Source organism: Bombina bombina, chromosome 1 (genome assembly GCF_027579735.1).
Source record: "Bombina bombina isolate aBomBom1 chromosome 1, aBomBom1.pri, whole genome shotgun sequence".
In the NCBI taxonomy this organism is placed as follows: domain Eukaryota; kingdom Metazoa; phylum Chordata; class Amphibia; order Anura; family Bombinatoridae; genus Bombina; species Bombina bombina.
In genome coordinates this window covers 991,914,808-991,930,021 of record NC_069499.1, presented here as the reverse complement: position 1 = coordinate 991,930,021, position 15,214 = coordinate 991,914,808, and the positions used below count along the sequence as shown (strand labels likewise).

General features: G+C 38.8%; 1 protein-coding gene across 1 annotated transcript; it reads right to left on the bottom strand.

The window, feature by feature from the left end:
• Window positions 1-329: 329 nt before the first annotated feature.
• On the bottom strand, window positions 330-9,598 carry SOX18 (SRY-box transcription factor 18). Its single transcript, XM_053710570.1, has 2 exons — window positions 9,106-9,598; window positions 330-4,644 (listed from the first exon to the last, which is right to left on the bottom strand). The coding sequence occupies exons 1-2, from the start codon at window positions 9,410-9,412 to the stop codon at window positions 3,857-3,859; spliced, it is 1,095 nt and encodes a 364-aa protein (XP_053566545.1). The 5' UTR covers window positions 9,413-9,598; the 3' UTR covers window positions 330-3,856.
• Between the last annotated feature and the right edge of the window lie 5,616 nt (window positions 9,599-15,214).

Sequence of the window (15,214 nt, the reverse complement as noted above, 5' to 3'; positions counted from 1 at the left end):
TTCATATAAAGATAGCAAGATAATGAAGAAAAATTGATAATAGAAGTAAATTAGAAAGATGCTTAAAATTGCCTGCTCTATCTAAATCACGAAAGAAAAAATGTGGGTTTAGTGTCCCTTTAAGGGAATAAACTCCATAGTATAACATAGAAACTAGTTACACATTCACACTCTCACTACAAAGCCATGATTGGATTTTGTATAAGTAAAGCCCTGAGGACACATGGGACTTTTATGGAGAACATTCTGGATGTCATCCCCAAGTAGCACCCCCCCCCCTCAACAATGCCCTTAGTAGTGGAAAATAAGTAAGAGATGATACTGCTGAGTCCTGTGAAACACTTTATTCTCATACTGTACTCACTCATTTGTGGAGGTGCGTTTCCCTATTACATTAACGCATGGTACACACTGTGCCAGGTTAGGGACACCTGCGTCTCCCTGGCGGACAGTTGAGTTTTGTTAGTACATGGACGCACTCGTGGTATATCACAAGAACTCACATGCAAACACATATACATGATACCTGGGCAAAAGGCTGCACTGCGTGAAACATCCACGGACTGCGCCATTTCCAGCGTTGATGAATCATTAATACACTTTCCCTAAATGTAAAAGCTGTAGCAGAGATGGGACCTGACCTCTGTCCTGTTAGGGGGGAAGAGGAAAACAATGTTTCTGTTGAATAGATCTCCTAACTGAATGGGTCTAGTATAAAATGGAAGGTACAATTCACTTCAGCAAACATCACATTTTAGCTTGAAAGGGACTAGTTTAGTTTCAGTGGAGTACAAATACAGTAGGTGGACAAAAACTCAGATCACCATGTGTTACTAGTCTTTAGGAGCAGGGTTTAAAGGGACATTATACACTCATTTTTTTTCTTTGCATAAATGTTTTGTAGATGATCTATTTATATAGCCCATAAAGGTTTTTTTTTTAAAAAAAATGTATAGTTTTGCTTATTTTTTAATAACATTGCTCTGATTTTCAGACTCTTAACCAAGCCCCAAAGTTTTATGTGAATACCGTCAGCTACCTTCTCCAGCTTGCTCCTGTTTGTGTAAAGGGTCTATTCATATGCAAAAGAAGGGGGAGGGGGGAGTGTCTTATTTCCCACTTGCAGTGGGCTTTCCAACTACCTTTTCAACAGAGCTAAATTGAGAGCTTCTAAGTAAGTTTTTAAACAGTTTTATACTGGATTTTTATATCAGTATCTGTGCATCTTATTCTTAATAGTAGTGTCTATTACATGCAGTTATATGAAAATGAGTGTATACTGTCCCTTTAAGATGAAATACATTCATTGAAGAATGAAGACAGCTAATGAATTTAGGAAGGTCAAGCAAGCTACCTGCTGTTGAAATCAACAAATCAACGTGTGCAGCTTATTGATTTAACTTGGCAGCACAAATTAAATAATTGTATTTTAAATGCAACTATACTCATGGGGGGGGGAAGGTTCTAACTCCTATGTGTAGGCATAAACACTCACTTCAGTGAACAAGCAACACTCTCTTGCTGCACACTTTGTGAGGATTCTCATAGCTAGAGTTTCACTATCTGTAACACAAATTTTAATATTATTTCCTCCCGATGTTGATACGGATTAAAATGAAGACAATCTTGTGAAAAACATACTGTAAAATTGAATTTTACAATTAATTATTAAAACAGGCCCCTAAAGAGCCAACGGGCACAAATAAGAACTTACTAAAATGGTTGTTAAAGGCACAGAATTAAACCACCTAAGCATAGTAAAAAGTACAATGAATTAAAAACAACCCTGCAGTGTTACAAGCTCTCCCTTTGGTCTGAATCTAAAAAATACTACTTTTTTACTTCTGTTTGCTATGAATACTTTTTATTTCCTGTAAAATATACTTTTATGGCACCTCACCATCTTCGGAATTCCCAAGGTATTGGTCTGTGAGTCTCTGAGTTTTAGATTGTAGATCTGTAGAAGTATGTGTCACTAGTACAGAAGAATACTTTGCATGAGCAGAAATAAAAATGGCAGCTTTTCATACATCTCATTTACTTTTTAAAACATCATTTGCATTTTCTTATAAAAAGGCCATATAAAAGAGAAAATAATCAATTGTAAGAATTAAAACACAACAGAATACAACAAATCACAATTAGCCTGTCTGTGTCAGAAAGAAATGTGAAATATAGTATATATAACCAGGCAGGCAAGAGGCTGTACCAGGAGCGGCCAGCGCAGAGTGCAGGTAGGTAGTAAACTGGGTCACTTAATGTTGTCTTGGAACAAGGGGTAAATAGTGATTATAGAAACAAGCAATAGGGTACTAAAGCAGATGTCAAGGTAGTTCTAGTTATGTAGTTAGTGGTCAGAGCGCAGGGATAGTTATCAGGATTTGCAGTAAACCAGGGGAAGTGGTCATTTAAGGACAAAGAGAGTGGCTTGTGGAGGGACTCCGACTTGGCTTTGTCAGGAGAGGGGTTTAATGGGACTTTCCAGACAAAATTGGAATCTGCATGGATGCATTTCAGTATTGAACAGAAGCATTTTTGTAATATTCATGTGTTATCAAAAATGCTTCTAATAAAAGCTATAGCTGTTTCAAAAGTGTATTTAAGTATGCACCGTGCACCAGCATTTTAAACACATTACTTGCTCAGTGAGCTTAAGGTGCTTGTACCATCTGGTAATGACTCAATATGTTGATTGCTGACATGACACAAGCCTTACTGGTGCTCTGAGCAGCTGTAGTATTTAAAATTCTGGTGCACTGAGAATATCTAGCTATGCTTCACATGCACGTGCAGAGAAAATTCTAACACTAAAACAGTTATAACTTTTAATAGAAGCATTTTTGACACTATGTATCTTGCAAATATGTTTCTATTCGAAGATGTAATTCATCTGTGTGCATTTACATTTTGACTGGAATGTCCCTTTAAAAGGAATCTCAGGAGAAGGGAGAGTTGCTAAGGTGTTTATGGGTTCCTAGGAAGTATGGTATCTTTTTGGGGTCCTCAGAAGTTGAGTATGGGATTTGCTACAAGTGGCTACATTATTATTATAATGGGTGACAGTCCGGTGTGTCAGGTGAGCTTTGGGCAGGACGAGGCTTCAGACTGTTTTCATGTGTCTCCCTGGCACTGTGCCAGTTAACCCATTTCTACCAAAAAGGGGCTCTTAAACTTTTTAATGTTACACATTACTTTGCAGAATTAATTATTAAAAGTCAGCATTCTGATGTCAATAAAGGGGTTAAATAGATAATTGATCTATCACTTGGCAGGAAACAAGGTCAATTATGTACCAGCTGGGTCTTTAGAGGTGCAGTCCCAATCAGGCAAAAGGTAACAGACAACCTTTATCTTCTTGACTGACACATGCAACAATTGTTTGTGTATAGTTTGTGTGCTTGTGCGCAGTGTGTGCATGTACAGCGCCTAAGTGCAGTATATGCTTTTATTTACACAATGTTGATTGCTCTTCATGAGTTTAGTGTATATGTAAATGAGTCTGTATCATGTATATTTGTGTAATGTATGTATCATGTGTTTGTATTTTTTGTGTCTGTGCAAACTGAATGTGTGCATTGCCTATATATGTGTAGTGTTTGGTCTATCTGTACAATCTGTGTCTACCAACAGAATTGGTGTGCATATGAAGTGACATTTCTGTATATGTGTCTAGATTATGTTTTTGAAATTTACTCTCGTTCTTCTGTTACTGTGTGGATATTACTTTTCTGTTTGGTGATACTGCACCTTTAGTGCTCTCCTATTAATTCCCTGACATATTCTGACCACTTCACATAGACTGTACACACATCAGTGCCAAACTGTCACTACTGCACCGGCCGCTACACTGTACCCTCTACCCAGTGATGCAGGGACCGTAGTACATAGCAGTGCTGGCATCAGAGAGAGCAGAGATAAGGCTGCTCTCTTCACAGGGTATAGTTCTTGCAGTGCCTATCTTGGATGTTGGTAAGTGATACATAGGGACAGCCACCTGAGTCCTACTCATGTTCAGGTACTGGTCAAACTCATTGCGATCAACATCTGCCCACAGGTCGTTATGACTAAGATTCTCTATGGGGTCCAGCTGAGGTACCTCAGGTGGAGGGGAGAGCTGACCCAAGGGAGCACAAGCTGTGAGACTTCCTTGAGGGCCATAGTAAAAGGTAGAGGACGGAGTAGTCCTAAGCACATTGGCCATATTTGTTGGTGAAGGAGTATATGGCAGTGATAACTCTCTCAAGGTCTTCTCCTGCCCAAAGTCCAAAGTTGACTGATAGGGCCTGAAGACTAATGAGTCGGGGTCTTCCCGTATATGAGTAGGGAAAAAGGCTGGCTCATTCTGCTCCAGGACTTCAAGTGGGGACATCTCCGGGGTGGGCAGCCCATAGCTCTCCAACTCAGATGAACCCAGGGGGTGCAGTTCCCGAAAGTGAGCAAGGTGTGTGTTGGGGAGGCTTCCTGTATAACGCTCGCTTCTCATAAGTGAATTTGAGTCCACACGCTTCATCTTCTTGGCTTGCTTCTTTCTGCGTGGACGGTATTTGTAGTTTGGGTGATCCTGTAGGTGCTGGACCCTCAGCCGCTCTGCCTCCTCCACAAAGGGGCGCTTGTCAGCACAACTTAGGCTCTTCCATGACTGACCTGTTGGGTAAAGGTTCAAAGATCATGAAAATTATAGTCTTCAGGATGAAACATGGAATACATTTCATCAGAGACATTAATTCAGTTCACACTAACAAAGTACAAATTTATATATATATATATATATATATATATATATATATAAAACACACAAAATATACTGCACAAAATGTGAATCACAAAGCCACACATCAAACACTGACAATGTATCACGCATAGATAAAACACACCCATTATACATTAAACATAGAAATGTAGAATTTGATGGTAGATAAGAACCAAAAGGCCCATCAAGTCTACCCATATTGCATGTTACTGTTTTCTTAGCATAGCCTTATGCATAGGCATCTTTGAATTATTTTACAATCTCTGTGTTTAGCACCACTATTGGAAGTTTACTTCATGAATCCACCACCCTTTCTGTAAAAAATAAATGCTTTGTCACATTTTCCCTGAATCTGCTACCCTCTAATTTAAGATTGCTTCATCTGTACATACAATGCACAGATGAAGCACACTGCATAAATCAGGACAATCACATACATTCAACATTCACTATTCTTTAAAGGGACACTGAACCCCAATTTTTTCTTTCATGATTCATCTAGAGCATGCAATTGTAAGAAACTTTCTAATTTACTCCTATTATCAAATTTTCTTCATTCTCTTGGTATCTTTATTTGAAAAACAAGAATGTAAGTTTAGATGCCGGCGCATTTTTTGTGAAGAACCTGGGTTGTTCTAGCTGATTGATGAATAAATTCACCCACCAATAAACAAGGGCTGTCCCGCACACTGAACCAAAAATTGGCTAGCTCCTTAGCTTAGATGCCTTCTTTTCAAATAAAGATAGCAAGAGAATGAAGAAAAATTGATAATAGGAGTAAATTAGAAAGTTGCTTAAAATTGCATGCTCTATCTGAACCAAGAAAGAAATTTTTTTGGGTTCAGTGTCCCTTTAACAAAGCACAACATTCAGTAACTCTTCTGTCTAACCCCTGGTTTCTCAACAGCCGGGCCGTGGCTCGGTACAGGGCCATGACAGCCCTTCTGGTGGACCATGACCTGTCATGCCCTCACTGCGCACTTTGCCCCCACTCATGCCCCCACTGCGCACCAGGGGCAGACTAAGACCAATCAGGGCCCCAGGCAAAAATTAGGGAAGGGCCCCCACTGTCTCACACTGACCCAAATGTATTGAAATGTATGTAAATCAAACCCCCTGCCCTTCCCCCAATAGCCCCCCAACCTCCAGAACCAGGACCCCCAACATCAAGGGCCAGAGAAACGCCCCCAACCTCCAGGGCCAGACCCCACACTCCATGGCCCTTACAGCGAAAGACCTCTGACAGAACCCCTGCACTCTAGGGTCCCCGAGTAACAAACCCCACATCCAGGAACAAGTCCCCTCTCTGGGGCCAGGGACCCCTCACTTAACTGCTTAGTTACTGATAGGACAGCTGAAAACCCCAGCTTAAGCAACACACCAGGAACCATGGAGATGCCATTTTGCCCCCCCCCCCCCTACTTGCTGGTCCCTCGGTCCAGGTCCCATTTGCCAGGCATATCAGTCTGCCCCTGCTGCGCACTATATATATATATATATATATATATATATATATATATATATATATATATATATATATATATATATATATATATATATATAAACTACTGGGCCCTGGACATATCCGGCTAAAATTTACCGGGCCTTGTGGCCACTTTGATTGAGAACCACTGAACCACTGGTCTAATCTCTCCAATCTGTATATTTTATTTTCTATGTAGCCTTTAACTAACATTTTCATACCTCTCCATTATTTAGTGATTCATTTACATAAATAAACAAATTAGTTAGACTAGAAGCAATTAAAGGGACATGACACCCGAACGTATTATTTCTTTATTCAGATAGAGAATACAATTTTTTAAAAGTATCCAATTTTACTTCTATTATTATTACTTCTATTTAATTATTTGCTTTCTTCTCATGTTATTCTTTGTTTAAGAGATACCTAGGTAGGTAGCGTGGACATACATGAAGCACTGCATAACAGGAAATAGTGCTGGCATCTAATGCTCTTACTAATGTATAACATTGTTGCAAAACCGCTGCCATATAGTACTGCATACCCATCATTGGTCAAGTCCTACAAAAAAAGTGTGGGAACTCACCAAGACTTCCACCCACAAACAATTAATATTGTTTTATACACACACACACCCACAGACTGTATTTATATGTATTTAATCTATACACTTTGGTTAATGAAAGCAAATTGAATACCAATTAAGGGTTGAACGGTTGCCTTAAGGTGAACGGTTGCCTTAAGGTGAACGGTTGAACTTAAGGTGCAAATTGTCCTATTTCTGCTGAGGGGAGCTTAATAACCCTAGTGCAAGCCACACAGAAATGTAAGCACCATGTGTTTCACACATTGCAGGGTGATCACACAACAGGAGCACTGACAGGCTTGCATTTAGTGTATTGTATGAAGTGTTACTGCCCATTACTAGAGGATCTCACTATACCTCTAACCAAACTGTGCTCCAGCTCCTCCCACCAGCAGCAACAGTGTTTACTGCAGAGTTTCTGTTCTCTGTCCAGGGGGAACTTAGTTCCTCCTGCAAAAATAGTGCAGGAACTCCGTTCCCATGCATTCCCGCCCGACTTGACCCCTGATACACATGCACACTCCGAGCTTACATCCCCGCTTTTCAACAAATGATAACAAGAAAACAAAGACAATTTGATAAAGTTGTTTAAAATTGTATGCTCTATCTGAATTATGAAATAATTTTTTGGGGGTTTTATGTCCCTTTAATGGATCATTCCAAACTCAATGAATCCAGTACACAGCGAAAACATAAAATAGTTCTGTCTATGCACACATGCACACTTGGCACACTAACACAAACATTGAATTCACATTAACGAAGCAAATTTCATATAAACTAAAACAAAAATAATTTTAGTGCATGTACATATAATATAAATGTGCATAGTACAAGACACAGTATACTAAAACATTAAAAAAGCACATAGTACACATAAGCAAACACTGGATACACGTGTATTATGCAGATACTATAAAATGAATATAAACATACCACATACTGTGTACACACAAAAATCACAGCGCACAAATAAACCATATTTGGTACATCTATATAAACACACTCCTATTATACACAAAATACATGCACTGAACATGAAGATACATAATAAGCATCATTATACACAAAACATCTACACAACATACATAGCATAGAATAAGTATACACACAAAACTATACACTGACTTACTGACCGTCCACATATGCAAAGGACCACACAATCCAAACTTAGAATGCATTGAACACAAAGATACATATTCAACATTCATTGGACACAAACACCCAAAGCATACAGTAAGTACACACAAAACTATACACTGACATACTGACAGTGCACATATGAAAAGAACACACAATGCAAACTTATAATGTACAGTGATTAGTGTTAGTCATATGGTTTTGTGGTTAGTTATTGTTTAGTTATTACTTTAAGGTAAATAGTGAGGGGTATGTGTGTAATTGTGGTTTTGAAGATCATTATTTAAAGCAAGGGTGTCCAGCCATTATAAATAAGAGACTGCATTTATTTTTTGTTGCTATTTGCATGTGAAAAAGTTTAGAAATGTTATTAGTCGAAAGGAAATAATTACTTCTGTTATTAAATAGAAAAATATATTTAACTGCTTATTCTGGCAAAAGTGCAGGAAACTACATATAATAGAAGACCCACAGACAGGTATAATTTATCTTATCAGAGACCACAGAAACAAATCTCTTTCACAGAAGGGGAGCACATTTTGTACCAGCTTCAATTTATGCCACTTTGTGTGTTTCAATTGATTCAGGACAAAAGCAAAATGGTTGTCTATAACATTAAGATATAATATGTTGCACATATGCAAATGGTCAGCCCCTGCTACAGCGCTGAAAAAATCCTCCATGATTCAGTCACAAATATTAATCTCAGAAAGAATAGTGGTAAGACTAAAAAAGTACTAAAACACATCATCACTCACAGTTTTAAGATGGGCAAGTCTAGTTAGGTTTAGCATTTTTATTATTTTTATTATAAGTGGAATTGGTTACTGGTGCCACATACTTTTCACTTGGACAGTTTCCTAAATCTGGTTTCTATTGAGCAATTTTATTGTGTTGTTTTTTATAAAATATTGTTTACCATAAATATGATGGAATAATAAACATTCAATTATCCAGTAGTCATACTATAAAAAGTTATGATATTGTTTAATTAATGTTGCAATAAAAATAAGCTATTAAATTCAACTATATACAAGGAGGGCACACCCTTGTCATGCCAGGGTGTTCTTTACCCTGTTTGTACCAATCTATTTACCCACTCTCTATGCCAGTCTGCCCACCCACTCCACATGCTATTCCTCTCACCCAGCATCTTGCTCAGGACAGCATTATGTAGGTCTGGGTTCTGCTGTGCTAGCCTCTTCCTTTCATCTTTTGCCCATACCATGAACGCATTCATGGGGCGTCTGATCCGGGGGTCTCCAGGCTTTTCATCGCAGGTGCTGTAGCCATACCCGGGTTGAGGGCTGGGGGCAGGACTGTCCGAGGCCGTAGGAGAGCTGGAGGTCAGGCCAGGCTCAAAGGTAGTGGCTGGAGGAGGGACCCATGAACTGCCGCCCCCCTGACCCTGAGAATTCTCCTCTGTGCAATAACTCGACTCAGACCTATGCATTCCAGCTGGGCAGCTTCTGTGGGCAGAAGTGGGCACACAGAATGTGTATGGTCCAAAGAAATGGTAAAGAACCTATATATAATATAAATATATATAAGACCACAGTCAGTTCAGTCTATATCTTTATCACTTTGTCTGTCTGTGTTCTTGTGACTCAGTTCAGTCTGCTTCCTGCCTTGTCCTGTCACTCAGCATCCAGCTGTTTGAATAACTTTGAACAGTGGGGACCAAATATAGAAGCACGCCACCAATCAGCTGCTGGAGGGGAAGGGCACGGAGGGGGGAGCTGAGGGTGCCTGGTGAGATGTACAGGTCTGTGTAACACATGGGAGGTGTTTTCACTGGCAATGCCAGGAAGCAGCACATTGACAATAATACACACAGGACATCAGCTGCAAAACTAGTACAAAAACAGCATCTTTGATACAATAGCAACATCCAGCTGAACCACATTCTTAGGTTTTCAGCTGGTGTTGTGCGGTTGCCTTTCTCTCACAATACTAACTCTTCAGGACACTGTTAACCCTTCTGTTGTCTGCCTGTGGCACTATATATGAAACAGTCCCAATGGCATTGTGAGGCATTGTGTGGTAATCTGCATGTAGAGTTCTGTGATACTGTATAACTCTGTTTATGTCATACTGGTCTAGAAACTATAACGTCTGCTTGCCCTGTTCATCCTACAGTACAATGAGAGCTCTATGCTCCCTTAGGGAAGGAGCCTAACGTACTACAAAATGCTAAGCAGCTTTATTCACTTTGGTCTAGATTACAAGTGGAGTGAGAAAATATTAGATCAATTAAGTACTAACACCCTTTTTAAGTGAAATCAATAGCGCTCCTATTTTTACGCTCACATTACAAGTTGAAAGTTAAAAGTTACTACTCAAGTAAAAGCCTCAGGGGCCTGATCCGATATGCAATGTCGCCCGCAAAAGCCAGCGACGCCAAATTTTGCGCTGGTTTGGTATCCTATATACGGCGTAACATAGAAGTTACGCTCGTATATTTCTGCCTTCGCCCGTAGTTTTTTCCCCCATAGACAGACATAGAAAACCCGCGCAGTTTGGTATCCAATAAACAGCATAAGGACTTACGTGGCGAAAATGGAGAAATCTTACTCTATTTTCACCTTGCCACAAAATGCAGGCGTAGCAAGCCTTACGCTGAGTTTTGGAGCACCGTAACTCCCTAAAATGCCTGCAAAATAAAACCTAACACCTAACGCATGCGCAATGTCTATCTACCTGTCAACCGCAATCCCCCACCGCAATAATTATTTTAACTAGGTAGCTATTAAATAGTTATTAACTATTTAATAGCTATTGTACCTAGTTAAAATAAATACAAAGTTACCTGTAAAATAAATATAAACCCTAAAATAGCTACAATGTAATTATTAATTATATTGTAGCTATCTTAGGGTTTATTTTATAGGTAAGTATTAAGTTTTAAATAGGAATACTTTAGTTAATAATATTAATATTATTTAGATTTATTTAAATAATAATTAAGTTAGAGGGTGTTAGTGTTAGACTTAGGTTTAGGGGGTAATATATTTAATATAGGTGGCAGCGGTGTAGGGGGATCAGATTAGGGGGTAATACATTTAATATAGGTGGCGGAGGTGTAGGGGATCAGATTAGGGGTTAATATATTTAATATAGGTGGCGGCGGTGTAGGGGGGTCAGATTAGGGGGTAATACATTTAATATAGGTGGCGGCGGGGTCCGGGAGCGGCAGTTTAGGGGTTGATACTAGGATAGGCTTATTGCGTTGTGGGGGGTTGTCGGTCTAGGGGTTAATACATTTATTGTTAGGAGTGAGAGGGGGGATTGCGGATAGAGGGGTATATTTTTGGGAGGCGTGTTAGACAGTTACGGCAGATTTAAAAGTTTAGTAAGTTTTTTTAGGCGCAGGCAGTTTCTAAAGTGCCGTAAGTCACTGGCGACTCCAGAAATTTGTACTTACGCTTATTTCTGGACATCGCTAGTTTGTCTGACTTACGGCACTTTAGAAACTGCCGGCGGGATATATTGGATACCCCGATGTGCGAGGTGAAGCTACGGGTATATCGGATTGCGCCCCAGGTGCGCTAACATCTGTTGGTCACATAGTGCAGCCCTGCTAAGTCCCTCTCCTCATAGACTTCTTTGGGGAGCACTACTAAACCCTTTTCTGGCTTTTGATCTAGTACTAATCTGAAGGTGCACTAAGCCAAGTGCACTAAAGCCAGAGGTGTATTAATAAATAGTTGAAATGTTATATTTATTTAAATAATAAAATATATATATATTTGTTACTGATAAAGTCAGAAATCCGGGTAATACTGACATTACTCAAGCAGCTGTGGGTAAAACCCGAAGTTATGTAATTCCCCCGTCTACACTATTTTTTTGCCTCTGCCTGGGGGAGTTCAAGGAAGACGCCCTGCTGATCCTCTGGCATCCACCCCAATTGAACCTTGGGGAATGAGGTTTACAAGTGGGGCATTGGCAAATAAGATAGTGAAGATGTGTGAATTACAGTGCATCATATATATGTCGGATGCAGTGATTCGATGCACTCTGAGAAGATTTATCATGTTACATCGTGCTCTACCCACAGCCACTTGGGTAATGTGAGGTTTACCCAGGTAATGCTAGGATTACCCAATTTCTTACTTTACCCGCAACATATTTATATATATATCATTTTTTTATCACCTTTAAATAAAAATAACCCCCCTAAAGGTTTAAATAAGCAGACTAATGTTGATCTCTTTGTATAATTTATTAATGTTTAAATTTAAGGTGGTATTCACTTTGCAGACCATTCTCTCCAAAGGTTTAAATTTGCAGATTGATGTTAATTTTGTTTGTATAATATATTATGGTTTAGATTGTGGGTGGTAGGTTAACACATATACAGTGCCATTACATTTGTTTCTAAATGTGTTCTATTATATCCTACAAAGAGGAATGTACAGTATGTTAAATTATTATGAAACATTGTTGCTTTAAGAAGTTTTTTATAAAGTTCATGTGAGTCTGTAGCTCCTTAGGACAGTGATCAAGTGTGCATGCACACGAAATGTGTCTGCCATGGTACTGCGTTCTTCCCCATTGTATTTACTTTTCTTTTATCCAGAGTTTGAAACATTTTACTGCATGTTTTTATATGTATTGAATAAACTTGGATGATTTTACTTACTATCCGTTTGGCAAGTTTTAGCCTACGTATCTTAAAGGGACACTCAATCAAAATTAAACTTTCATGATTCAGATAGAGCATGTCATTTTAAACAACTTTCCAATTCACTTCCATTAACAAAATGTTCACAGTATTTTTATATTTAAACCTTTTGAGTCACCAGCTCCTACTGATCATGTGCAAGAATAAGTGTGTATGCATTTGTGAATGGCTGATGGCTGTCACATGGTACGTGTATGCATTTGTGGTTGGCTGATGGCTGTCACATGGTACACGGGGAGTGGAAAAAAACATAACTTTTAAAATTGTCAGAAAAAAAATCTACTACTCATTTGAAGTTCAGACTAAGTGCTATTGCATTGTCTTGTTATCTTGCATTTGTTAATTATGCAAATCTACTGTGTTGACTGGTCCTGGATTGCACTATTTGTTTGGCGTGTGGACATGGTACTTCTGGCACTTTGTGCATGTTTGGCACCCACTCTCTATGGTGCCTGCACTAAACTACCTTCAGTGTTTGGGAAATGTTATAAATGTTGTGACTCTTTGTGGAGTATATACTGTGTACTAGTCTACTGTGGTTGGTTCAATTACCCTGATTCCATTACTGGTGCACAATATTGGGCATGTGCAGTTATTTACCCTCAAGCCAACAGAAGTGTATACAATTTATATTGATTGAGAATTGTTGTTGTTTAACTCTGGAAGCGAGAATACTTTTAACCCCCTAGATTAGACCCTAACAAGCAACTTGGAAAAAAATATTAAAATCATTCCACTGTTGCTGTCAGCTTTAGGAGAAATAACTGTGCATTCATGACATTTCTAGCAGCTACTGAAGAAACTTAATTGGTATTGGTGGTTGTTTGCCTTAAATGACTGCAACACACTAAAAGAAAAAAATAGCTGTGGCCATGGAAGTGGATGGAGGGCCTTAAAAAAGGCAAAATTAAAAGTAAATTCCACTTATAATAAAGTGGTAAGGATGACTTTTTATAGTGGGTTTCTATAGTTGAGTATCAGTGAACCTATGGCATGCTGCTGATGCCGGAACGCAGAAGTTTCTGTGATGGTACGCAAGCCTAGGCTCAGAAACGCTGCAGGAATAAACATTCACACGGTTTTTTAGGCTTGCACACAAGTCTTATAAATGTGCGCACAGCTATTGAAATGTGGTCATTTTAGGAGCTGGTTAGACTAGAGTAGAGTATTGGAACTAGTGCGCTAGTGCACTAAGAGCAAGCAGTTTATAGACATAGCTGGCGGACCCGATGCTGACCCTTGTGCCGGCACTTATGACAGAACATACCATTTTATAAAAGTTTCCTATTTACTTCTATTATTAAATTATGCTTTGTTTCCATTATATTTTGTTTTGAAGAGATACCTAGGTAGGCATCTGGAGCACTATATTGCATGAATAGTGCTGCCATCTAGTGCTCTTGGAAATGTTTAACATTCTTGCAAAACTGCTGCCATATAGTGCTCTAGAAATGGGCCATCTCTTAAACATACGGTCCTGCTTTTCAACAAAAGATACCAAGAGAACAAAGAGAGAAAAAATTATGATAGAAGTAAATTAGAAAGTTGTTCTAACTAAATCATGAAAGAAAAATGTTGGGTTTCATATCCCTTTGAGTCTGTTAGTGAGTGACGTGCTTATTGAGGACAGATGTAGCCAGGTAAGCCTTAAAATAAAGAGACCAGGAAACCTTTTCCCTTGTATTATTCAGCAGTTAATTTGTGCCAATTGGTTCAGACATTTGTGTAAAATTTCTATAAAAAAATAAATAAAAACAAAATAAATAAAATTTTGAAATGTTGGCAATGAGATAAATTGGTTTTATGTTGCAGTTTCGGTGCTTGGGCTGAAAAATGTTTGTCATCACTGTTATAGTTAGGGTTGCCAACTGGACAGTGCAGTACTTTAGCAGACTGTCCAGTAAAATCTTCATGAAAATACTGGACAATTAAATGTCCATTTTTTATTTTTTTTAAAGTCCCTGAGCTAAATGTATTAGCTAAATGTATAAAGCCTCCTATGTCTCAATGCTTTACAAATATGGGCAGAAAGAAGTTAGGTGCTGTCAAGGGGGTTAAATCTCATCTCCTTACATGTGTTACTATCAGCCAAAGAGGTAACATTATTTATTTCTATGCTACTGACAGCCAAGGGCTAAAATGACTGTTCACCTGTGAAAAATATGCATGATGGTATCAAGACTTAGGGCTATGGTAGAACATTTGGGGGGTCATTGTGTAACCCCCCTACCTACCACTGTGTCCAGCCACCGACAGATTGTCCAGTATTTTTGTGGAGGATAATAGGGAACCCTAGTCATTCATGGCTATTAGATAACACTAAATATTACGCTAGGAAAAAAATGACTGTCCCTTTGTTAGTTATATGCAAGCAATAATGGAATAATAAAATGTGTGCTTTTTGTCTCTTTAAGTGTCAGTTTACACGTTATTGCTTGTGGCAGATAAAGTGCACGCTGCATTTTATTCTGTGTGAAATTGTGTAACAGTCGGACTATTTTGTGACAGTGTTGTGTAAGGGGTTATTTAAATGTGACTCAAAATCATAAAAGCTGTTTTTAACAGAAA

What these genes read in the sequence shown, in the direction of transcription:
- SOX18 (XM_053710570.1), bottom strand. Translation starts at nt 9,412, where the DNA reads ATGCATAGGTCTGAGTCGAGTTATTGCACAGAGGAGAATTCTCAGGGT. An exon ending in TGTCCTGAGCAAGATGCTGG is followed by an intron (nt 4,645 to 9,105) that starts GTGAGAGGAATA and finishes TTTACCCAACAG; the next exon opens with GTCAGTCATGGAAGAGCCTA.